Genomic DNA, 27,540 nt, shown 5'->3' on the forward strand with positions numbered 1-27,540 from the left:
TTTAAAATGTGCAAATTATAACAATGATCCACAGGTGTCATGTATTATAACTATATAGTAGACACAAGCACAATAGATCTTCTATTCTCTTCTATTCCATTACTTGCTCCCTGAAACTGCAGGTATCCATAGGCAGGAAGCACTTCCGCTAAAGCTCGGCAGCTCGGCAGTATAACCGCAAAGTCAGTGGATCAGGTATGATTATTAAGTGGTTTAAAATTAATATTGAGAACAAGTCATTTATCTTAAGACAGTATGCAAGACAAGAGATATTTTTGAATATATTTTCAGTAATAGTAAGCAGGTTTTAGATGTCTATATGATGAAAAGTGACAACAGCACATGTTGCAGGCCTGTCACGATAAATACTATATCAACTTATTGTTCAATATATGTTAGATGGAACAATCATTTTTGGAGTCAATGTTTATAGTGGGTACATTTTCTTTCTATGAGTGAGGGAACCTTTTGTTATTTTTCTGTGATTAGATTTGAACTGTACAGGGTTGGATATATAGCTTCTATGGTTTGTTATAGTTTATTTATTGCAGTTGTTTTTTGTTGTTTTTTTTTTTTTTGTTTTTTTGTTTTTTTTTTACTATATTATACTTTTTTTATTATTATTATTATTATTTTTAATATAATCATGTTTTAGGGTTATTATCTCAGTGGCATAAATTGAGTATTTAAGTATTATCATTTATTTTCTATATTTTCTTCAGCAATGTATCATACTTAAAAGTTTGAGTGGTAATTTGTATTGAATAGGTCTGTCACAATAACAAATTTTGATTGTCTTGTTTTTGGTGAAAAAAACAAACAAAACATTTCTCTATGAACAAAGTAACTTATAACTTTCCACAACAGTTGCATCTGGGACACCTTCACAGACAAAAAAACAAATATCATAACAATGCACTACAAATTCAAACCAATAAGCCAATCAGGCTTCTATGGTACATACATACTTTAGGCATATTTAAGATTGTAAGCCTGTCATCACATTTCTACTTCAAGTGTCTTGTGTTAGAAATGTCTAGAAGCACTCGTAAATCTTTCAACACCCCATCCTCTTGACCACTGTCCTCCATCGTCTCCTCCACATCCCCCTGTTTAAATGTATAAAAGTCCTACGTGTTTTTTTGATTTATGCATTTATGTGATGAGGGGTAAGTGGGGGCCTTTGAGTAAGACTGGACCTTTTGAGGTAAACCTGACAGGATAGGGTCTCTTTCCTCGTGCTGACAAACTCAGAGAGGTTTTTGGATTATGGGCAGTAACAGTATTTTTGTAGAGCGCAAAATCACAGCAGCAGTTGCCTTGCACAGCTTAACAAAATTGTTCCTCTAACTGGCAGAAAGTTAGAAAATTAACCAGTGAAAAAGTAATTTGTTAATAACAGACACAGAGGTTAACCAATATTACCAGAGACCTTGTTCTTAGATTGTCATTCTTGGCAAGGTAAAAGGGAAAAAAATGAAATTATTGTATATTATAACTGGAAAATAGACATTTTTGTAATTGAGGTTATTATTATTTATTTTTTTTTACAAACAAAGGTAGTTTATATATATTGGGTCACTGCATTCGAAGTTAGTCTTTAATTTAGTGCTAGGCCTAATGTGGTAAACAAAATGGCCGATCTTTTAACCCCTTAATGCCAGCCCTCGGGCCGTCACCTTTACGTTACAATTTTTACAGCAATGTACGTATATTACTACGTCACCCACACAAACAATCTACACATCAAATGAAAGCTACGGCACTCATCTTTCTGAATATGTAATCCACTTACACCTGTAATCACCACAGTGCTGACAGGAAAGCCGTTTTTACAGAGAAGTCAGAAATGTGGATTTGGACTTCACTTACTTTTTAGCGCTCTGGTTCTGTCAAACATCAACATATTCACACAAAATTGGTCTCATTCGTTCCGTACCGGTCCAAAGAATATAATCCAGTCAAGAAATTATGTCCACAAAAGAAGTTGGATCCTACATGTTCAATCTGCTGCAGGAAAGTGAAATCTGCACCGTCACTTTTTTGCATTTCTTTTGTCAATTTCAAGCATAATAAACTTCTGACAGTGCCAACTTTGTTCCTCAGTGCGAAACAAACTTGGTAGCTTGTGATTGACACCAAAGTTGGCCAATAAGGTGGGGGTTGTGGGTTACTGGAGCGCCGGACAGTGAATGAGTGCTACAGATGACTGAAAGAATACGCCCCACTCTCCCCCTTGTAGAATCAAGCAGTTATATTATACACGTTTATTGATGTTTCCCTCTTACAGCCAATGAGCAACGGAACATGACGATGCATGACATGCAATGGTTTCCCGTAAACAGATGGAGTATGCTGTGTGCGTAAAAGGAGGAGACTGGATGCAAAGATCCGCGCGTAATTGCATAATTTTACGCACTGTTTTGCAGCAGTTTTGCGTTTTAAACATGATGAAACGGACAAATAAAGGAAATACGCGACCGAGGACACTGTGGATGTTTGTACAAGTTAAACTAGAGACATCTCGGACCCGGAGCGGTTTGTGGAACCGAGTGACGATCTCATGGTGGACTCAGGAGTAGAGGACCTTATGTTTTGAGGGATTGGATGCTTTTCCTGCGTGGTTTATTCTGCTATTGACTTAATTGTGGGTCAAATATATCATGTTATAATCATTAGCTTTAGCTAATGCTGATCTGCGCCCTTCCGACCACCACCAGTCATTCAGGCACACACCACTTGGGTGAAGTGTCTTGCCTAAGAACACAATGACAGAAGTTGGTCCGAGCAGGACTCGATCCTCCAATCTTCAGGTTGGGGGACCAAAGCTCTAACCACTGTCGCATGATGACTGTCACACTGTTTCCAGTGTGTGTTTGTTTACATTTTGAAGTGTGTGTGTGTTCACTGCTTGGAGTGTATGGTTTGTAAATATATATTTGTTTTGACCTATACCACTTGTTTTGACTATATTTTATTTACAAATATGCATTTTATAATGTGTTATGGTATGATATATAAATGTACAGTAATAGAGAGGCTAGGTGTGCGGATACAGATTCCTTTAAGTGTAAGCTTTCAGTAGATCCCTCCTTGATGTCTGTGGGTTGAAGCATTCAAAAGTTATTGCGTTTTTTTCCAAACATTCTCCAACTGTCTCCATTTGGATAGGTTTGGAGAGGCATGGACTTACTAATGATAAAATTAGTGTAAAACTCTAATTTTTAAAGGTATTGACCTCAAATTTGAAATGTGAGTGATCAAGATTTTCAGTTGAAATACAGTGTATTTTTGTCCCCAGCTACCTACTGCAGCTTTCTATACCTTAATTTTAACAAAAGGATTTAGGCGAGGATGAGAAAAAATATTTTTTCTTGTGTGTTCCAAAGTGTTTACAGTCCTTGACAAAAGTCCTGTTGCTTATCCATTTTGTAGAAACAAAAGCTTATAACCTGACTTTAAATTAATCAATTGGTTTTAGAAATGTCTCATATGAAAGCTAAAACCCTCCCAAATTATGCTCAATATACTAAAATAAATTTGCTTCACTGAAGAAAGGTTGATCATTTAATGAACACAGAAAGGTCAGATTTTGGCAAGGCAAAAGTCTTGTCGCCTTGTCATATGATGCACCCAATCCTAGATTACAGCCTCACCTGTGATCAGTTACTGATCAATCAATTAGTGGGTGTGTATAAAAAGAAAAAAAGAACCCCAGCACACCAGACCTTCACCTCAACTGCAACTTGACCTCTGACAACATGCCTAAGATCCACCCTGAGACCAAAGCGTTAATTATCAAGAGGCTGAAGACCAGATCCACTGCTGAGGTGGCTGACACCTTCAATGTGTCTCAGCGTCAAGTACAAAGAATAAGAAAAAGATCTGAAAAGACTGGAGATGTTTTTGACAAGCCCAGGTCCGGCAGACCCCGCAAGACAACTGCTCGGGAGGACCGTTTGTTGATTCGAAAATCCAAGGCCAGCCCCTTTTCCACTGCAGCAGAGCTCCACCAGGCCTGGTCACCTCAAGTTCCTGTGTCAACCAGAACAGTTTGTAGAATTCTGTCTCGAAATGGCCTCCATGGTCTAATCAGTGCACAGAAACCAGCACTAAAAAAAAGGCAATTAAAAAACCATGTGGCATTTGCCAAGGCCCACAACCTGCTAAAAGGATGGACACTGGAAAAGTGGCAGAAGGTGGATTTCTCAGATGAATCCTCGGTTGAATTACATCATAGCCGCCGCAAATATTGCAGGAGACCTACTAGAGCCTGCATGGATCCAAGATTCACCCAGAAAACAGTTAAGTTTGGTGGCGGAAAAATCATGGTCTGGGGTTACATCCAGTATGGGGGTGTGCGAGACATTTGCAGGGTGGAAGGCAATATCAATAGCCTAAAATATCAAGAAGTATTAGCTACCTCTTACATTCCCAACCATAAAAGGGGTCAAATTTTGCAGCAGGATGGTGCTCCATCGCATACTTCCATCTCTACATCAAAGTTCCTCAAGGCGAAGAAGATCAAGGTGCTCCAGGACTGGCCAGCCCAGTCACCAGACATGAACATCACTGAGCATGTCTGAGGTAGAATGAAAGAGGAAGCATGGAAGGCAAAACCAAAGAATCTTGATGAACTCTGGGAGGCATGTAAGACTGCTTTCTTTGCTATTCCTGATGACTTCATCAACAATTTGTATGAATCATTGTCAAACCGCATGGATGCAGTCCTTCAAGCTCATGGAAGTCATACAAGATATTAAATATGGATCTCACAGCACCACTACTTAATTCACTGATGTTATGCAACATATTTTTGTATTTGAAGTAAATTATTTGTTCAATTTTCTGTAGGCGACAAAACTTTTGTCTTCCAAAATCTGACCTTTCTGTGTTCATTAAATGATCAATCTTTCTTCAGTGAAGCAAATTTATTTTAGTATATTGAGCATAATTTGGGAGGGTTTTAGCTTTCATATGAGACATTTCTAAGACCAATCGATTAATTTAAAGTCAGGTTATAAGCTTTTGTTTCTACAAAATGGATAAGCGACAAGACTTTTGTCAGGGACTGTAAATGCTTACCAGACAAACTTACAGTGATTCTGACACCTGTGGGTAAAACTGTAGGATGTTACCTTTACAAAGACCCCAAATGATTGTATGTCTTGTTTCCTTCCTACTGTACCTATGTTTGCAGCAATAAAGAACAACACTCGTCCGAGTGTTATGAATGGAAATTTTGTCCAACATAATTCACTTTACTTTCTATTATAGTGAAGGATCCTTCTTTCCTTAGATAATGATGTGCATATGATGCTTTCTTCATATTAACACTTTATAGTAGGTGACATTTTCAGTCATTTGTGGTGTGGAATACTACATGGGATTCAAATGATAAGAAGCCTGGACCGTCACCATAAAAAAATGTAATATAACATATCGTTTTGAAAGAGGAGACCTCCAAAATGTTGAATATAGGAATATAGTTTTTTTGGGGGTTTTTTTTTGGTTAAGAATCTTTACAATGGAGGGGGGCAGCTATCTTTATGGACTTGGGTTCTTATTTTTAGTACCTCCTTCTTTGTACTTTATTGATTTTGTGGTTAAATCGATGGAACATTTAGCCCTGAAATAAAAGGTCCTGTAACTGACTGCTTCGGCCCTATATATTGACGTGATGGGAGCAGTTCCTTGCATCCCCCACAGTGGGTTAAGTGATGTACTTCTGTACTTTCTGTACTTTTCTTTTAGTTTACACTACACACACTGTTTATTTTCTGCACTGTATGTTATGTATTCATTATATTGTCATTCCTTTGTTTAGATTTGCTGGAGAAGTCTCGTGTTGTAAAGCAGCCAAGAGGAGAGAGGAACTTCCACATTTTCTACCAACTTCTGTCTGGAGCCTCTGACGACAATCTCAGTAAGCTAATCCAGCTAATCAATTGTTCTCAAAACATGGGTCAGATCTTCAAAATGGATCTCAGAAGTGTAAATAAAAAAAAAAAAAAGTGGAAGTCCTATATGACTTGTTGTGATTTTGGCTTTTCTCTCCATTGTCCATTTCGTATTTGGACTTTGGACAGCACTAAATAGGATTGTCATTACAGCTGTTTATGTAAAAACAATACCCGCTGTCTAAAATGTGTCCAAAATAGTCATTTTTAATGAAATGTTCAACTAGAATTTCATTTTTGTTTCCTTTATTATGTCTGTTGAAAACATTTAAGAGGTTTTTGTATAATTCATCTTGAAGCCATTCTTTGCTATGCATTCTTTTGCTTATCAGATGTCTGTACACTGGTCTTTCCTGCAGCTGTAGCAGCACATGTCTCATGCATTAGTAAGCCATTCTTCCTGCTTCAAAAACACAGGCCAGAACAAAGAACCACGCTGCTCAACCGGCCACAGGGTGTTTGCTATGCTCCATACACAAACTGTGGATTTATGAATGAAGGCATGTTACGAGCTCTGTTCATTATAAAAAATAATACCATGCCATTTAATCTACAGCAAAAATGTTCAAACACCGCTTTATGACTACATATACTGAAATGGTTAGGATGCCCACAATTCAATTCAAGTCATTTATTTTTGTAACGCCCAAAATCACAACAACAGTTGTCTCGAAGGGCGTTCATGTTTTGGTTGATGGGGGAAACCGGAGTACCCGGAGGAAACCCATCCAGGCACGGGGAGAAACATGAAAAACTCCACACAGAAAGGCCTGGCAACCCGGGGATCCAACCAAACCCTCTTGCTGTGAGGCAAGGTTACAGAAATTTGGATCACAATTTAAAAGCTATTTGCTGCTTTTTGCTGATAAAACCCAACCTTGAACCTTTGTTTTTTTCAAGATCTAAGATGTTTTGGGCAAATACTTTGAGGAAAAAGTGAATTCCCACAGAAGCAGTAGTGCATATAAAGTCAATGACACCTAAATTGTCGCAAATTGGGTTGAAATGGTAACCATATGTGGTCTGTTTTTGTGTTGCAGAGAAACTGAAGTTGGAGAGAGACTTCAATAAATACAACTATCTGAGCCTGGACTCTGCAGTGGTCAATGGGCTGGACGACGCAGCCAACTTCAGGACTGTCAGAGTAAGTAAATACATTGGTAAAGAAAAACATTGCGTGGAAGCCTCCTAAGCTGATGGACAAGATGATCTAGCCTGCAGTTACACCAAAAAGTAGCAGTATTAAGATTTTCATAATACCAACAGCTACTGTGGAGCAACAGTAGCTCAGTTGGTAGACCGTTTGTCCACTGATCCAAATGTTGACGTTCACAAATCTCACTCTCGACATAAACATCAGATCCACTGACCCACAGATTGGCGGTGTGATTCTACCTTCGACAGATCAACGCAGTTGTTGCCTTGGGCAAGGCACTTAACCCATTTACACTGAAATGGGTAATCTTATGGGTACAGAGGCCTGGACAACAAAGTACTTATTATGTACTCTCAGGTGTGTGTGCTACTAAATACTGCTTTTGACTGAAGGCACACTATACATTTCTGTGATTGTTTGATGCACTTGTCAATCGTTCTGAACACAATTTTGAGCCAAGTATTGCGTATCTTTGTATATGATAAGAAAATGGTCTAAGCTATTAGGGCTTGCAATTAATTTAACCAGCATTGACTAATTCATAGTGAATGGAACAGTCACTAATTGTAGATGATCAGTTTTGGTCTACAGCCAATCCTCTGTTAGTACAAGGATGTGGTCTTGAGTGCAGTGGAGACGATGGAGGAAGCGTCTTAATTGTGTTGCATGGCAATGATTAGAATATTTTATTGTTCATGTTCAGGAATTGAATAATGTAAGACATTTTATGTATTTGAATACATTTGAATCAAAAATGTGATAGATCAGAGTGAGAAAATAAAATCTTTTAACTTTCGCCATATCACCCAGCCTTAGTAGTTATTGTTGACTACTTTATTTGCCTCAGCAGACATACAACCCTGCACTACAGCCAGCGACACAAGGCCTTTCAGCAGTTTAATTTGAAAATGCAGGGCCCTCGTCCCTCAATATTCACTTTGTTTAAATACTTTTCTTTATCTGTTGAGTGAAGCTTAGAAGATTTACCTTATACCTATATGTAAACTATAGGTTTAAGGTAAATCTTCTAAGCTGCACTTAGAAGATTTATCTGGGGAGTAGACTGGGAACCCGGAAGCGGACTCTCCCATCACCCTAGCTGAAGTCACCGAGGTGGTTGGCAAGCTCCTCGGTGGCAAGGCTCCCGGGGTGGACGAGATCCGTCCTGAGTACCTCAAGTGTCTGGATGTTGTGGGGCTGTCTTGGTTGACACGTCTCTGCAACATTGCGTGGTGGTCGGGGACAGTGCCACTGGATTGGCAGACCGGGGTGGTGGTCTCTCTGTATAAGAAGGGGGGAACAGAGGGTGTGTTCCAATTACAGGGGAATCACACTCCTCAGCCTTCCTGGTAAGGTCTATTCCAGGGTACTGGAGAGGAGAATCTGACCAATAGTCAAACCTCGGATTCAGGAGGAGCAGTGTGGTTTTTGTCCCGGTCGCGGAACACTGGACCAGCTCTATACTCTCCATTGGGTCCTTGAGGGTTTATGGGAGTTTGCCCAACCAGCCAACACATGTTTTGTGGATCTGGAGAAGGCATTCGACCGTGTCCCTGGTGGCGTCCTTTGGGGGGTACTCCAGGAGTATGGGGTCCGGGGCTGTCCGGTCCATGTATGACCGGAGCAGGAGCTGTGTTCACATTGCCGGCAGTTATATTTATGGACAGAATTTCTAGGTGCAGCCAGGGGCTGGAGGGGGGTCTGGTTAGGGAACAAAACGTTCCTACCATCACCTATGGTCATGAGCTCTGGGTAATGACCGAAAGGACAAGATTGCGGATACAAGCAGCCGAAATGGGTTTCCTCCGTAGGGTGGCCGGGCACACCCATAGGGATAGGGTGAGGAGCTTGGTCACACAGGAGGAGCTCGGAGTAGAGACGCTGCTCCTACACATCGAGAGGAACCAGTTGAGGTGGCTCGGGCATCTGCTCAGGATGCATCCTGGACGCCTCCCTAGGGAGGTGTTCGGGCATGTCCCACCGGGAGGAGGCCCCGTGAGGGACTATGTCTGGGAGTCCCTGCTTAGACTGCTGCCCCTGCAACCTGGCCCCGGATAAGCGGAAGAAAATGGATGGATGGATATGTAAACTTGTAATATGTAAACTGTATGTAAACTTCTAATGTTTTTAAGCAACTTTATTCACAATTTTTTTACTATTGCTTTGGACCCACTACTAACCTGCATGCAGCCTGAATCTCATGTTGTTTGAATAAATTGTTTTAGCTAGCCATGCTAAACTGAGGCCAGTTTGTTAGAAAGTCAAATCTCATTACACACACACACATATACACATAATACACTAAGAGCTTTGCTGCTGCCTCACACTGAGTTAATCTAAATCCACACACTTTAATTTCCTCTTTTATCTCACGAAGCACTCCTCTTTATTATGAAAACAGACTCCCTCACACCTGTTTACAAAACCAGGGGACTTTGCACAGAAAGAAAGTTAAAAATTAGTTCAAGGGAGATTTAAATTGATTAAACAGATGGAGGAGCTGAAAGAAATGAGGAATCCAATGTGCAATTAAACTGTACTATTGCATATGATATGATAGTATGAATAGATCACATTTGGAAGATGGTGCTACTAGTCAGTGTTTTTCTTGAAAATGTCTATATAAAATGTATGTATAATTCAATGTGTAATTATTAATATTAACACATTTCAAAGGGCACGTGGGACAACAGTGGCTCTAGTGCATTGTGTTGTTGTGTCCTTAGGCAAGAGACTTAACTCTCTTTGCCTAGTATGAATGTGTTCTGTGAATGAGTGTTGGTTGAAGGAGCCGATGTTGCCGATTGGGAGCCTAATTTATGTCAGCCTTTCCCAGGGCAACCGTGGCTATTTTAGTAGCTTACCATTATATGGAATGAACAATAATGCAATTATTATAATGCAATTTTGATTGTCCAAATTTAGTGCATTATTCTTATTTAATTGGCACTAATTTTAGGGGAATAAACATTTCCATGTATTTTTACATTTGTTCTCTATCTACTGAGATTCATTTATTTATCTATTAGTTTATACTATTTGACCAAAATCAGACCTACTGTATGTAAAAATCTTTTTCCTAATGGTGGATCATATTATCACTATCACAGATGTAGATATTGTAATTGATGATAAGGAAACATCTGCAAGATGGAACAAACCAGGGTGCATATATGCAGAGGGCTGGAGCTTATCTGGGGAAAACCACTTGAGAAAAGGCAGCTGTTTCCTCCTTCACTCCATCCTCCTGGTTTGAAACAAGGCCTTTTTGTACCCGTTTGAGTTCACGTGCTCTGAGTGTCCTCCCCGATACTCTAAAGAAAAGCATGTGGTGTCTGAGAGAGGGAGCAGACACAACTTGCTGTCACATGACTCTACATCCAGGAGGTGGTATTCACATTATAACATGTGTTGTCAAAATTACAGATGGAGGGTATGAGTCCGTGTTATTCTAAGGGTGAGGGAGTGTTTGAGACAACTGATGAAAATGAACACCTTTGCGATTATCTAGCATATTTTACACTCTGTAACAAATGTTCATTATGCACTGTCCCTATCAAATAAATAAATCTTCAAACTGAAAATTTGCAAATGTAACACCTTATATAGGACCGTGAAGTAGATGGACAGGCAACAATGCCACATCTTTTTATAGAGTGAATGAAATATCACTTTATTTCATTTGTAACAGAGTTTTTAAACATTTTGCTTCATACAGACAGGTACAATAATTACAGATACATTAGACACAATAGGCATAAAACGGTCAAGATATGCCTTTCTGTTTAAAGTCTATCATAGAATTTTTGTCTGTCCTCCACTCAGTTTTAAAATATAGGACCTTTATAATACACCACTTGAATGCAACACATCTATTTCCTGGGTTTTTCTCCCCAATAAACTCCGCTTCCTGTTTATCCTCTCATCCCCCGCCCAGTTTTAGGCTATTCACTTGTCCCCTTGTCTAGTTTTTCCGGAGTGGAAAGACAGCTGTACATTTCCACTTTACAATGGCTGTTTTAGCAAAGCACTGTGTTGCCAAGTCAAACAGTGGTATATATTTTACTTAAGGAAGTGAATTGTAATGTTTCTGCAGCTTAAGAGTTTAGTAAAGCATTTAACGACAATTTTTAAACTACCTGTACCAGTCAAGAAAGCTAGTGCTAAATGTACCATAATACTGGTAAAGGTGTCTCACTAAAAATAAGTTAGATAGACAATGTACTCAGGAGTTCTATGCTTAAAAATAAAAATACTCAAAAGGAAATAATGGGTGAATTTCTGTCAAATAACTGAATCAATAAAAGACCAATACTAATTGTTTTTTCTTCATACTGAGCTAAAGTTTGGATGTTTGGATAAATATGACTTTCACTATTCATTTCCTGAACATAACAGCACCTTTTAATCAGTGTTATTCAGTGTTGCCAGGTAAATGGTTTTCCTGTAGAATTAGGGGGTTTTAAGAGCTACTACGGGTGAAAAATATTATCTGTGGGTTGCCATGTAAACCGTAATGTTTTAAAAATAACCCTAATGATAGTCCTGAATTTTGGTGATAAATCTTCATATCCAAAGCCATCCTCACTCTGTGGAGCTTCCATTTGTGTGAGAGAGAGGGGAGGGGGCTGGTCTGTGATACTGGAGGACTGCTACTTTCATAAAATAGAGTGGAAAATACAGCCATGCTTATGTTCAGTAGGCTTTTTTTTTTCTTACGCTCATGTGCGAATTGGGTTGCTGAATCTTGGCAACCCTGGTGTCGTTTAGCAGAAAGAAGAACAAATTTACTCCTCCAAAGTCTGAATTCTTCTCCAATCTGCATGCTTTTACTGTCAGAGCATTGGCTGTTGACCTTATAAGAGTAAAAACACCAATAACGATCATAGACGATTAGAAACATTTGAATATGAATTATATTACAAATTGCACAGCACGCCATTATGTCAGTTTGTGTGTTTTTATTTCCCTTTTTTTCAGAATGCCATGCAGATTGTGGGTTTCATGGAGGATGAGATGCAGTCTGTTTTGGAGCTGGTAGCTGCAGTTTTGAAACTGGGAAATATTGAGTTCAAACCAGAGTCTCGCTGCAACGGCACAGACGAGAGCCGTATCAAGGACAAAAATGGTCAGTACAAGTATTTTCAGTATGTATAAAATATATTTTTACAGTTTGGGACTGAAATCAATTGGATATTTTTACATGTTTGGAATGACATTGGAATGTCTGCATCTGTTTCATATTTTGTACTTATATTTTATTATTTTGTTTACTTCTGATTCCCAGTAGCTGAAAGTAATGCAATCAAAATTTCAGTTTCAACATTGCAAATACATATTAACTATTATTCATTGATGGCAATCATCATTACATTTTCTTTTACATAACAATCACATTTCTTTTAAAATAATCACAGTTGAATTTCAGTTCATCTACAGTAAACACTTACAGTCTGTAATACATTTAGATTTTAATTTAACACTTGACACTTTAGATAGATTTGAAATATTTTTTTTGTTTTTGACTGAATGAAGAATAGAATACTTTCAGTTTATGTAACAGTATGAAGACCAGTATTAAAACTTAAACACGTTCACTTAAACATGTATAAAGGGTTATTAACTGTAACATCAATGGTCATGTTGATGTGGAGATAGCACTGCCCCCTGTTGGTGGTGGCTATAATACTGCCCCTACTGTCATTCCCATCAAGCACATTTGATTTTATGATTTGTTTGACAAGCGCTGTTTACCCTAACATTCACCACAGCTGTTCTCTTTAGGCAAATAGAACATTTCCGTATTTCCTATAATAACAGAAACAATGATCTGCCCCATGCAAAGAAGCACCTGTGCTCCACTATTATTCTTTTATCACCTTGTTTTCCAATATTTTGTTTTTAGTGACTGCACGAGAGAGTCACATGTCAGCAGTTTTATTAGTGGTCTATTAGTTGTATAATTCAATCTTGAATGTCTTAGAAAAGTATAATGGTGCATTGAAGTTGTTTGAAAGGGCCGTGTTCACATTTGCACACATGAGATTTTGACGAAATCAGGACAAAACCAGAACTAGAACAGAACCAAACAAAGACTACATCAGAACTGAACTGTGATCAAATCAGGACTAAACCAGGACAAGTGTGAACAAGCTGTTCATGTATAATGACGTATCACTTGTAATTTATTACCGCCATCCTATTCCACATCATTTTTAATAGATCCTTGATAAAAGTGGAAGCAAATTTCTAAAACTCTTTATTGCATCATCATGCTAGAAATTGTGCAGTGGCATTGTAATGAAAGTGGTAATGATTTTTGTCATATTAACATTCAAAACATAATACGTAATTTTCTAATTGTAGTCTTTTCAAACAATATAAAGTCATCCTATGATGTAACAAATGTAATATAAACTTTCAAACCAGAACGCTTCTGTCCATTTAACCATCAGAGTAACCTACGAAATAGCCATACAGAATAATAGAGGCATTTCAAATTTGACTATTCTTTTCCTATTGCTTGTCTTGTTCAGATTTGAAGGAGATGTGTGAGCTGCTGGGGATCGAGCAGTCTGTTCTGGAGAGAGCCTTCAGTTACCGCACAGTGGAGGCCAAGATGGAGAAAGTGTCCACTACTTTGAACGTGGCTCAGGTCAGATTATAAGAGCTCATTTCTTTCAGCCAAGGTACACTGCAAAAAAAAAAGTAGCTAGAATTTGTATTTATTATTTTATTATTAATCTTTTGAGTAGCTTTGACAAATGAATAAAAATGTTATTATAATTATTATAAAATTATTATACTCAACACATCTTATTGCATATGAGAAAAAGTATTTGTGCTTTATACCTAAAAGCTAGTCCAATTAAAAATACAATATTATTACTTCAGGTACAAGTAGCATCCAGTGTGCACTCGGTAATGTAAAAACATGACCATAATCAAGAGATGATATAGCCATAGAACAAGCAAAAGCAACAGCTGCCCTGCTGTTATCTCTATAATGAATGCTCAATGTAAACATGTCTAATTGTTTACTATCTGAGGACATGGATTGTTGATGTTTATTATTATAATTTTTTTTATTAAATCCCAATAATTTATAACTTTTTTGCAGTGTAATGCCTGTAGAGCAATGCATGTCTGTCCTACTTATGACACCATGATTTCCACACACATACTTTTTACATGCATACACACATAGAGCCAGGGAAGATAACGGGCCATTTCTTACAGTTGGCTGGGTCCAGTGGCTGCCGAATCACATCCAGTCAGCACTAAAGGAAAACCTCTCTATTATAAATGAGCAGGGTACCTCCTTGAAATCAAATCTAGGTTAAGAGGTTGGTGCACTAAGGCACAGAAGTGACATACTACAGCCTATCCAGAGAGTGGTCTAGGGGTCGTTTTGATCTAGTGTAAAGTTATTTTCAAAGTCTGACAACTTTTCATGAGAAATTTTAAAATTAGTAATGGCACAGTGGCAGTTAGAATCATTAATATACTTGTTTAAATATTTTGTTTTTGTCATTTTCATTCTCAAATGTGCTCCAGTCTTGCAACTTTTCTTCTCAAAATATTGTTAGCTGCCCATTTCTCAAACTGAATAACTTGTTTACAAACTAAAATATATTGCAATTGAATCTGGATAGTAATGTGATTAGTCATAAGTTTTAATAAGTTGTTGTTTACCCCTTCCCTTTTTCAGTCCACTGGGAACAGCTTAATTGTTTTTCTCATGAAATAAAAAAAAAGTTATTTGGTTTATTTGCCAGACCGGTTCTTGTCTGTCAGTCTTTTTAAACTTAATTAAAACTGACGACATGTTTATAAACATAAGATCATGAACTACATTCCAATGTAGGTTGTACTTCTATTAATATTAATTTGTCTCATACAGGCTTATTATGCCCGCGATGCCCTTGCCAAAAACCTGTACAGCCGCCTGTTTAGCTGGTTAGTCACAAGGATCAATGAAAGCATCAAAGTAAGTCACGCCCTGAATTTGAATCTTTCAAAATTATATCCCAAACCAGGTTTTTCTTTGGTGAGTAATAATAATTTGTCTCTTTTAGGCACAGGCCAAAACCAGGCACAAAGTAATGGGTGTGCTTGACATCTATGGCTTTGAGATATTTGAGGTAAGGAATTATGTTAATTCCTATAATACCAAAGCATTATTTGCTAAATCAAGCATAACATTATGACCACCTGCCTGATATGCAGACTTTATTGGGTTACCCTCTACTTCTCATATACTGGGAGAATGGTAGTCAAAAAGTCTATACCTAGCATACTACTTTACACTTAAAACTACTATCAAAACTCACAGTAAGAATGCGTGTTAGTAATGAACACACCCACGATTGAATAATGGCATGATAGACAAGTTTAATGCCATACTGTGGGACATGCATAGGCAAAACAATATCTTCATGAAAACGAGCAGGTGGCAGACCCCCCCCACCAGAAAAATTACATAGTGCCCACTTTGTAGACAAATCTTTCAACTGCAGCTTTACATAGCCTTCTCACTACTGACAATGATTGACAGATAATTAGGTACTATTCGCCCTCATTGTTTAAATAAATTGCATTGCATATATTGCCTGTTGCCCCCAATCCATTCCCCTTCATGCATTTGTGTATTTTGGACATGCCTGCTTGTTCACCCACTCACTTTTAAGTCTTTTGTGACTGTTGTTTTGTCCCGGTCACCAGGACGGAGTAAGTAACACCTGCTCAGCCTGTTTGCAGTGTGCATGCTTTGCTCTTTAATTCTGCTGTGTAATAAAGCCATTGTAGGACTCCTGGTCTGCAGCATATGAAACAAGGATATTTGATTAGGGTTACAAGATTAATCAAAGTTTAATTGAAAATGTGTTGTGTTTTTTCCAAACTACAACCATTCACAACTATTCACATTACTTGGTTATAAAAATCTTCTATAAACACAAAAAACAAATGGGATCTTATTATGTCTGAAACATGCCGGCCTAGTAGTTTATCCCTCTGCAAACATACTCTGAAATATTCGATATTTTGAGAAATACATTGCAAAGCAAATAGCTCTCTGTGGGTTTCACAATGATTCAATGTTAGCACCTTTGCCATAGCACTTTACAAAAGATTGAATATTTTGTTTTGAATTGTTTAGTCCAAAGTCTTCAAATGTCACCCTTAAACAGGAAGCTGAAATGCATGAATACTTGTCAGAAAAATCAGTTTCCAAAACTGACCGGCCCTAGTTTTTATAGATGAACTAGCTAGCTCTCAAGCTATTATGTCAATGTGGTTGTTTCTATAACTACATCAAATTTGTGTTGACATAATAACAAGACAAGGATTTGACCTATTTAAATTCTTGTAAGAAGGCAACAAAAGCATGTAGGCATGGTCAGCACTTTTCTCATCTCCTCTCTCCCACTCCCAATGAATAAAACATGGATTTAAAATATGACCCCTATCATATTTTATGGTTCACCCTCTTTCCATGGAGTCACTGAGTCAACAGGCACAGAAATACAACAGCAGCTTGTTGGTTACTTCCTTATATTATTATTATCAGTGTGCCATAAAAAGGTGAAGTTATTGCTGTACTTTTATGATGGTTTGAGATGGTTGGGCAGTATTTTTTCCTCGTCTTTGCTGCCACTGGGGTCTATAGGCATGTCAATTTGTGTGTGTGTTTGTGTTTGTGAGTGAAGACATAGTGATTTCTCAGTAAAAGGAAACAGGGCAAGACAGACAACTGTTTGTCTTGTTCTATTTCCTAGTCTGAAAAATAGACTTATATGTTCTTCACTATGTACTGTAAGAGAGCTTAACCTAACTTGCTTTTCTAACCCATGAATTCAGCTTTCATCAGACTAGAAGCTCACTGGCCACTAACGGGTCACAATTTTAACAGAAATATGAGGAATGCACTGATTGTAATAAAATAATAGTTAATGTGTTGGAATTGCAGATTTTCAATGGTTTTGTTATATCCATGGCCCCTTAATAGTGATTAGCTGAATAGATTAGCTGTCAAATTATTACTATTCACAACAGTACTGTAGAATGTCTTTTAAATATGTTTTGTCTTGTCGTTTATTCCTATTATAGAAAATACAGCCAACAGTCTTACCATTATGAAAAAAGATATGTAGATATGCAGAGCTCATTTGCAAAAACAGATAAGTGCCATTTGAAAAAGTCATCGGAGGCTTGCAGTTTAGTCTTAACATAGTAATATTTCCAAAAGCCAAATGTATTTTACCTCTATCAAAATATAACATCCCTTCTTGATGAAATCCACTATACATTATTGTCATTGCTAGACGATGTTAACAAAAAGAAAACACTTTTTGGCATTTTTTTCAAAACTGAAATATGAGCAACATAGCACTGCTTTCATTGTATAACATTTTGGAAGACTAAGTTGAAATCATACAATATTGAATTTCACTAATAAAGTTGCAATCCAGTGGGCAAAATAAATATTTCCAATTATTTCTTAATTTTATTTTAATAACATTTGAATTCCTATTGTCATGGGAGCCAAGAAAATAATTTGATTTATGAAGTTGAATGTGATTTATGTGTTTAATTATGTTTGTAACTTTTAATTATAAATTACTTCTTGTGCCTAATCTTGTTCCTTTTGATGGCGTTTCCAGGACAACAGCTTTGAACAGTTCATCATAAACTACTGCAACGAGAAACTGCAGCAGATCTTCATCGAGCTCACACTGAGAGAGGAGCAGGAGGAGTATGTCAGAGAGGTACAAAACAAACAAGGGACAACTGTTAAGAGTTGTTAAGTTGTTAAGAGAGAGAGAGAGAGAGAGAGAGAAGCCCATATTTTGTAATCAAGTAATCAACTAATATCTGACATGTATTAAGCTAATATAGAACGCTTCTATCATAAGTATTGCATGATGGTGAATGCTGCCATCTCCTATTCACTCATTAGAGAGTATGGTATGCAACTTAAAGATGCCCCATGTGACTTTTTCTTGTTGGAGGTCCACCACCAGCTTGACTCCAAGGAGACATATTTCTGTCTTCCATTTATTCAATTAAAGGTGTTTTTATTGCTCATAAATGGCTTGGAAAAGCAGGCATATATCTTATCTTATTTTTAATGTTCTTGCTTCTCTACAGATTTCACGTGTAACTTGACCTGCTGACATCACCTGCTTGTTTAGTCAAGTTTAGTCAAGAGTGAAATTATAATTTGGCACAGTGTGAACCAGAACCAGTTTAATCATTTGTACCCACAGCTGTACATAACATTTGTCATATCACCGCTTGTATCCATAAATTGGCATTTAATCTTGTTTATTTAATCTTTACATGCTCAATATCCAAAATTATCTACGTATTTTTGGTAGAGACAGTTTTAATATTATTAGTGTTTTGGCCTTAGCTAAAGTTAGGGTTAGACCCCAGACAGCGCATTTAAGTGTGTTTAATGTCCCCAGTAAACACATGGACCTGATGTGTGTATGTATCTTAAGTGCATGAGTTGACCCCCACGCCTCTCTCTACATCACCACCAACGATATCCAGCCCCTCTCTGGCCCCTGTCTAGTCCAAAGCATGGGAAAATACCACAGTCCTGAGAGAACAGGCCGGGACACCAATCAGGAATTTGGCTGGTCTCTCCATCAGGACGGGCTCTGCTTATTTGTACCCCTGAATCAAAATGTGACAGTTACCAGTGGATTAAAGCTGCATTATTTGTAAAGTCATTGCAAATCAATTTAGAACAATTAATGACTATTGAGTTTGATAAAAATAGGTTTGATAGATTATGGTTGCAATAAGCAAATTAGAGAGTCCAATTTATAGGTGATTTCAGAGAACAAGAATTCCACACGCATCGTATTTTCTAGTTCTGTATTTTAGGCCTTTGAATATATGTTTGGAAATGTAGGCGATTCTTGTCAGTAATCAGTAATTTCAGTTTTCACTCATAATAACAACATTTTAAATCAGCATTAACCAATACTCAAACTGCAAAAAAAGGAAGTAGGTATTTAAAGGTCCTATATCTCGCAAAATAGACTCCTGTGAGCTTTTAGACCTGTTATATCGTTACCTCATTCAAAAACATATCAGGAGTGTTTTGTTTTATTCACACATGTTTTTGTAATTCTTTATCATCAGCATATTTTCGGGACTATAAGTCACTTTTTCGCACTTTTTCTTCATAGTTTGACTGCGGGTGCAAATTATACTCAGATGCAAATTATATGAAAAATCATATAAATATATAATTTCACATCTTTGTTATTGTCATACTAACAACTGCGGGAGGACACTCTAGGTTGTGTACCAGTATGACAGCCACACCGAAGCAGAAGCGGTGCTTCATCTACTAGCGACACCGAGGATGAAGAATTCACTGGATTTGGCGATTTGGAATGAGATTGAGAATAAACTTGTTAGCTTGTTTTTTATGCTTTAGTTATCTGATTAACTGTTAATATTTTATGTTAACATACCAGACACGTATTCAGTTCAGTGTCGATGCTTCATGTAGCTGAATAAATATAGATTTGTTACGTTAGAGTGCTGTACTGCTCTTCAGCCTGGTGTTCTCTATTTTATTGTTATTATAACTTGCCTTTAAAGATGAAATGTCTGTTCTTGGTCTCAGATTAGATCTTCCCAAAAAATGTGATTTATAATCCAGTGCAATTTATAGTCCTGAAAACTCTGTAGTCTGGCTACATTCCCAAAGCTCAAAACACTGTTCCACCCTGTGATGTCATGTAGTGGTAGTTTTCAAGTTAATGGCTCCTTTTACCTTTAGTTTAGTAGAGGTAGCCAATTCTAGGGCTGAAATTATCCACATAATTCTAGTGAAAGTGTCTGGAGCACTTACTGTATTATGACATCACAAAGTGGAACAGCCTAAATATGCAAGGTTTGTGTGTTAAAACGTGTGAATGAAACATAACTCCAGATATGTTTTGTAGAGGAAACAACATTATAACGTGGATCAGAAAACCGTGTAATATGGGCCCTCTAATAGTTCGCTTTAACGCATCAGTATTCACATGCATGACTTTTTGGTCACATTCACAATTTCCAAACACCGCTTTCATATAGAAAAAGCAGGGGTTGCCCACCAAAGGTCAGTCAGTCGTAGTAACACTATTTATTTTAATACTAAAATAGTATTTGATGTAGACAATGCATAACAGTGTGATTTTGCCATTAACTGCAGCTTTTACAAATACACTGTGGGGGGAAAACCTAACTGTACTCATTTACAAGAATAAAGACTGCTACTCTAACTTGAATACATACTTGGTGTAATCATATAATTCATGGACTATTTTAAAGCAATTTTTGTCCACAGTGTTTTTGAAAGGCAATAAACATATGGTCACTCCATGGTTTTAAGACACAGAGCCCTATTCATTGGTTACACTGGTAATGACAGGGGTTACTGATTGCATTGCAACCATATAAAATTGTAATCTAAAACATGATTGCTTAAGGCCCTGATTGTGCCCACAAATAAATAAAAGCCTGTTGTCTTCTTCTCTGATAATATTTGATCAAGGTTTGAACAACGTCTCAAAATGAATCCTGAAGTGTTACAAGCAATACTTTATTATAAAGGGCCTGATACTGTTCTCTTGTTAGTTGTGAAGATGCACTAGTACATTGAAAACCTGACCACCTCACTTTTTTTTACAGGGCATTGAGTGGACCAACATCGAATACTTCAACAATGCAATTATCTGCGACCTCATTGAGAATGTAAGCTTGTTTGGCATCTGCAGACACAATGCATTACAATGTGGTTGTATAGTATTTTGCTGGCATGTTATAATTACAAGGGATATGAATTGTTAGTATGGGGTTTTAGATGACATCACAACATTCTATAGGCCAATATTATTTGTTTATTTTACAGGTGGGGGGCAGCTAAAATTAACATTGTTTAAAAAGTAAATGTTTGTTTTAATTAGTGAATTTGTCTTTTAGATATGTATGTAATCAGTGGGATAAACTGGCTCTTGCCCCATCTGAGAGTATGACATCATCACATTATAGAATCTGAAAACCATCAGTACATTATCAATAATGTTATAGCTGTATGCATTTTAATATATTTTTGCACAACAGAGCACTATAAAGACAAATCTATCAATTGAATAAATAAATCAAAACAAGACAAACCCATCTCTAATGAAATCCCTTGTCATATGTTTGCTGATTTTTACTCTCCTTTTATGCATGTTTTTATTAATACTTTAAGGGCTGATTCACACCTGAAAATCTGCCCCAGAACTTAGAACTTTCAAAGTGTTCTATTATTTTTGTTCCTAGCTTGAACTATTGCTTTCACACTATCTCCATCAAACTACTGGACTTTCCTTGGCACTGTCTCTACTGTCGACATGGCAATGGGAGTGCAACTTGCGTATGTGGAGATAACCGATTACCTTGGTTTGGCACGTAAACAGAAGCAAAACGAGGCTTGGGCTTGACGGTGATTAGCTAAAATACAGCTTGACAGGAAAAAAGATTGTTCAGAAGCAATGTGAGGCGGGTGTAAAGTGTTGCTTAACGTTTCATTAAGTTATGCTATGCTCTATGCTCCTGTTGACAAGACGACAGTAGAGACGGTGCCAGGGAAAGTCCAATAGTTCAGATTTGATCGTAGTAGTGTTAAAGCAAAAGTCGGAGAAAAGAATGAAAATAATAGAACATTTTGTAAGTTCTAAGTCCAGATCTTGATGCAGACTTTCAGGTGAATTGGCCAGTACAATGAATGTGCTGGCCCATTCACCACACCAGTACAATAAATGTCAGTACTGGTATAAAATCAATTACTAAAAATTACACAGACATAAAATAATCTTTATCTATTGATATTGCACATTTGAACAGAGATAGATACTAAGTTGAGTTTATAGTTGTCTAGAAGTATAAGCTGTGGTAGCATTTTATAATAACTGCACAAAAATAGTTTATTACGAATTCTTCAGGTTTAGTAATTATTTAATAAATACTCATTCTTAATAAACTTTTTGATCATTATGTATTAAGTTTAATTATTTATTCATGCATTATAAGGCTATTAAACACGCATTTATTATAAAGTGGTACCAAAGCTGCTAAAAATCTGTTGATTCTCTTTTCCGTTTTTGATTATTTATCGAAACTACATGTTGTAATTTTTGTTTCCTTTGCCCAGAACCAGAACGGGATTTTGGCGATGCTTGACGAAGAGTGCCTGCGTCCCGGGACAGTGACAGATGACACGTTTTTGGACAAACTGAACACAGTCTGTTCAGAGCACCAGCACTTTGAGAGCCGCCTCAGCAAAAACTCCAAGTTCCTTACTGATCACAGCCTGCCACACAATTGCTTCAGGATCCAACACTACGCTGGCAAGGTGCTGCACGTGACACTGAACTAATTGTTTTGAAGTATAAACAACATTTATTGCCTCTATTCACATTTTAAACAGTTTATTTTTTTGGGCCGTGTAGTTTTAAAAAAATATTTTTTATGATAAAATAGCGAGCAAAAAGTAGAATTTGTCATACCAGTTTGTTACCATTGTTTAGTTTTTTTAGACAACAAAGGTCACCGTAGGTCTCTTATTCATTTTTGTTTGCTCCTGTAATCCTCTTAGAAATAGTGTAATGATTCAGTTTGGGTGTTCATAAAATCGACCAATTTATCCAATCTACAAGCATCTACTAAGGTTTTCATGCAATGGTAGAGATATATTTTGAATTTAAATCAAGATCCAATTTTTTCAAATTGAATAATTAGCTTAAACCTTTTAATCTGTCCACAGCCTATCCTCTGTCCTAAAAGCATGTAGTTTGGTGAAGATTTCAAATTTTGGAGTGATTTTTATTATTTTAGTTTATTTTTTATTTTAGTTTTTTAAGAATGAGTTAAATCAATCAAAAATGTTGATTGATCAATTTAAGGAAAAAACTTAATAGATTTTTTGCCATATGCATAATACAGGTTTAAAGCATTATAATTATTCAGTGGTCTATTGTTAATTTTGCCCCTTCTCTTCTAGGTGCTGTACAGAGCTGAAGGCTTTGTAGACAAGAACAACGACCTGCTATATCGCGATCTGTCCCAGGCCATGTATAAGGCCAACCACAGCCTGATCAAACAGCTGTTTCCAGAGGGGAACCCAGCCAAAGTCAACCTGAAGAGGCCCCCCACTGCCGGGTTCCAGTTTAGGCATTCAGTCGGGACGCTCATGAAGAACCTACTGACCAAGAACCCCAACTACATCAGGTATACATTTCTGTATTACTCTATTGTTAATACAATACAAACTTGTCTCTGTATATTGAGTTTTTAGCTGAATACCTTAAATTCTGTACTTGATATAATACAAATTTATAGATTTTTTTAATTTTTTTTAATGAGAGCCTTTAATGGCAATGCCCAATTGCAACTGACCATTTCCAAAAGGTTAAATAAATTGCTTCTATTTGACCCTGCCATTTTTGTGTTCATTAACAGTCCAGAATGATTTGTTTCAACACTTAATAGAAAAATAATTGCTGTTAATAAGTTATTCAATTAGTGTTAATTACAGTAGTACTAAATTTCAAACTCAATTTCAAAACTAAGGAATAGGCTTGATATCCCATTGATAGCTAAAAAGTGCTCTCTTCTACATGAATGGCTGGAATTTCCAACACAAAAACATGCAATTTAAAAAAAAAAATAATATCACATGGTTTAGACCACCAACTATTTCTAATATTATATTTTTGTTTTTAAATTGTTCTTAATCTTGTTTTCCTTGCTGTTTTATTATTGTTTTATTATGTCTACTGGGGTTTTTGTTTTATGTTCAGCTATGATTGCTTTAAATGTGCTATACAATTAAATGCGACTTGACTAATATGGATCAAGATCTTTCTAAAGCTATTCTGAAGAGGTCTGATTTTGTCCTCAATTCATTATAGATACTTAAGTAATTTATCCTTCTTCTTTTCAGGTGTATCAAGCCCAATGACAAAAAGGCATCTCACATTTTCACCGACTCTCTGGTGCGTCATCAAGTACGTTACCTCGGTCTGATGGAGAACGTGAGGGTAAGGAGGGCGGGCTATGCTTTCAGACAGCCATACGAACCCTGTCTGGAGAGGTACAAGATGCTCTGTAAACGCACATGGCCCCACTGGAGAGGACCCGCCAGGTAAGATGATGGTTATCCACGGGTTTCAGAATGATGAAAAAATTAAGACTTGACATAGTAATTAACTTTTTTTTTGGCGCTTTCTAACATGTTATAAAGATGTTCCTTCATTAAAATATGCATGAAAAGGTTTAGATACTGAAAAAATCAGACATGTAATATCACTTCTAGTTGCGGTCGGTCCAGACAGTTTCATAATATTTGAACATTTATTTATACAAAGCTGTGCTGTATTGTATTTACTTGAGGGGGAAAATAAGAGCTACATAACACATTCAGATCAGTTTTGTACAAATTTCAGTCTCTGCACTGGTATCAGTTGATGTCTGGTATAAGCAGATAGTATCGAAATTAGTATCAGAAAATCCAGCTCGATGCATCTCTAACCTTTAATTGTGGGTGATGCATTTGGTCATAAGTGAAAACTTGCATCCTCCCTGTTACTTCAAAAAGATATTTTGTGTTAAGTTTTCTAATTTTTTTTTTTTTTTTTCAAATTAAAATATAGGTAATTCTCACTGACTGAGGCCTACCTGCTACCTGAGATTTATTGTGGTGCTTGTTGTACCATTTCTTAAACAAAAGCATTTAACTCTGAGGTTTCATTTGGGGAAAAGTGTGTGAAAATAAGTGAGAGGTGAGAGACTCTCCAACTGAAATGTTACATAGTGCACCTTTAAGTAGCCATTGACTTGGACCGTGTTATGTTAATGGGGGGCTGGTCACATCTATTTTGAAACCTGTTTCACAATAATATGCAATGAAAAATTATAATTGGGCCTTCGTATAACATTGTGTAATGGAATAAGTTGTTATGCTTTAGTTTATTCAAATAAATTATAATTTGTGTTATTTGTGCAATTCATTTACAACCAAGTTATCCAAAATTTGCAAATGGCTGGGTTTGGCAGGGCTAACAGGAATAATCTTTTCAACATTGTGTACATATTTTACATTATTTTCCCATGTCCAGATTAAACTTGTTAAAAACAGTTCTCACTCAGTACACATAATTACTAACCAAAGTGATATGTCTCCTTCCTACACCAAGGCATGCTCAGATTTTTCTTCCTCATCTCTAACTCGATCTAAACTGGCGTGTTTTATCCATTGCTGCTACGAGACTGATAGCCTTATACTCATGCACACTGTTGTTTTGCCTACCCTCTCCTCCTCATTCAGCTAGGGACTTTTTGCTTATCACTGCATAACAAATGCATGCTTTTCATCAAGGTTATGATGCCAAACAAATGTTGTGTCACTCTGTATTTAGAATGTATGGTTCAAGATATCGATAGACTTGGAAGCATCATTGTCTTGCTGGACTACAATGATGTGAGCACGAACGAATGAAATTGTAATGTGCCATAGATAACGGATAATTTTTTTAGAGAATTCATCACAATTTGTGAGAACATGACGCTAACCAATAGGAGGAGGGAAATCATGATTTGATTGTCATATCACCCAGCCTCATAATTGTATTTATTTTGTTTATTTATTCATTTTGTGCTTGTCTCATTATGTTAACAGCCCATTTTCTTCCCTTTTATAGGGAAGGCGTGGAGGTGTTAATGACAGATCTCCAAGTCAATCCTGAAGAGTTTTCCTACGGCCGCTCTAAAATCTTTATTAGGAACCCCAGAACTGTGAGTAAACCATGCGCCCTATGCACTCTATAACCCAGATCACCAGAAGGACCAAACCAGGACTATAGCAAATGTAAACTGAATTTATCAGTGCAAAAGTATAAAGGTTGACAATATTGCATTAACATAGCAGGACCAGGTAAGCACTGGTTGAAGAATTGGCTAAATGCACAGGATAAATGATATCACGGGGAACTCTATAAAATAAACCAAGATAATTGTTTAATGATACGGTTAATATATATAGATTAGACTTAAAACAAAACTGAGACTAAACCAGGTTTTAACTAAGCCACTGCACCTCAAAATCACATGTATATTTCTTTCCTTGACATCTGTTGTTCACTGTTATTTATCAAGCCCTGTCCAGTGTGCTCAGCTGGGTACTGTTCTCACGATGTTTGTGAAGCCGGGTGGGCTATGCTTTGAGCCCCCACTCTAGCAATTAGCATGCAACCGCTACTCACAAAACACATGGTTTCACTTATCTGTGCCTTCTTGTACATGGGAAATAAACTCACTTTTGAGGCCTCCAGCATTCAAGTGGACTTCAACCCAACCAGCAAAAACAAAACCCAGAATATCATGATCTTATTGGAGTTTTGTGATTATGTTCACTATCTGGTGGGCTAATCTGCTGTAAATACTGTATCTATAATATGTCAGGATATTAAGCTTTTTGATGACAAGGTTTCTTGAAAATACTGCCATAATATGATTTGAAAAAAGAGACAAGAAAGTAACAAGGTGGTCCCAACTTAGTGTGGATAAATGGATTGCTAAAGGGTGGGCATCTGTTGTAAGACCTGTATGCTATTCAATGCAGGTACATTAGTAAAGAGACCATTTGTTGAGATGAGCCCAGAGGGCGGAGGCTAAATAGAAACATGGAGCAATTCCATGCTATAGCACTCATTGAAAGTCTTGTGCAACATTGCCACTTGAGTTTTGAAGTGGCACCAAATATGGAAAGCTATAGAGCATAAGAGAAAATGTTTTGGTTATGTATGTAATGTGAAAATAGCCTTGGCACACTGTTCAGAAATGCGGTCACATTCCTGATTAATTACCAACTACCATGTGTTTTTATCACAATCCATAGAAGGGTACACTGATTTATGCTGTACCATGTAGTCTGAATGGGGCTAGTATCAAGATGTTGAGAAAAGGGGAAACGACTATTATAATATAAGAAATTATCAAACTCAAAATAGTATCAACATTTACACTGTCTAAAACCTGTCTGGACCTAAACCTGGACCTAAACCTGGACCTACCTGGACCTAAACCTGGACCTAATGAGGACTTAACCAGGACCTACCCATGACCTAGCCAGGACCAAAACGGGACCCAAACAAAGTCTCCAATTAAGTCCAACAGGACTTAATTGAGCTCAAATCAGTCAAAATAACAAACATTCAAAAAAGCAGCTCGTAGATGGACCAAGAAGAACAAATCGTAAAAAGAGTACAGAGTAATTGGCCCGTGTTTACAAAAAATAACAGGAAGAATATCAAGAGCATATTGTATACAGAAATTTGCCTGGTAATTGTCCTTCTTTGTCTGCCATAA

The 27,540-nt window shown here is 37.1% G+C and overlaps 1 protein-coding gene across 1 annotated transcript in view; it reads left to right on the top strand.

Moving 5' to 3' along the window:
• The window catches only part of myo1b (myosin IB), a 90,651-nt gene that overhangs the window by 47,120 nt on the left and 15,991 nt on the right, over positions 1–27,540 (top strand). The window contains 12 exon segments of the mRNA XM_055230867.1: positions 5,828–5,926; positions 7,001–7,104; positions 12,097–12,244; positions 13,653–13,771; positions 15,020–15,106; positions 15,195–15,260; positions 17,781–17,885; positions 20,821–20,883; positions 22,328–22,528; positions 23,177–23,403; positions 24,119–24,319; positions 25,875–25,968. Coding sequence (XP_055086842.1) covers positions 5,828–5,926; positions 7,001–7,104; positions 12,097–12,244; positions 13,653–13,771; positions 15,020–15,106; positions 15,195–15,260; positions 17,781–17,885; positions 20,821–20,883; positions 22,328–22,528; positions 23,177–23,403; positions 24,119–24,319; positions 25,875–25,968 — 1,514 coding nt within the window.

The sequence above is a fragment of the Periophthalmus magnuspinnatus genome, chromosome 21, assembly GCF_009829125.3.
Source record: "Periophthalmus magnuspinnatus isolate fPerMag1 chromosome 21, fPerMag1.2.pri, whole genome shotgun sequence".
NCBI classification, from domain to species: Eukaryota; Metazoa; Chordata; class Actinopteri; order Gobiiformes; family Gobiidae; genus Periophthalmus; species Periophthalmus magnuspinnatus.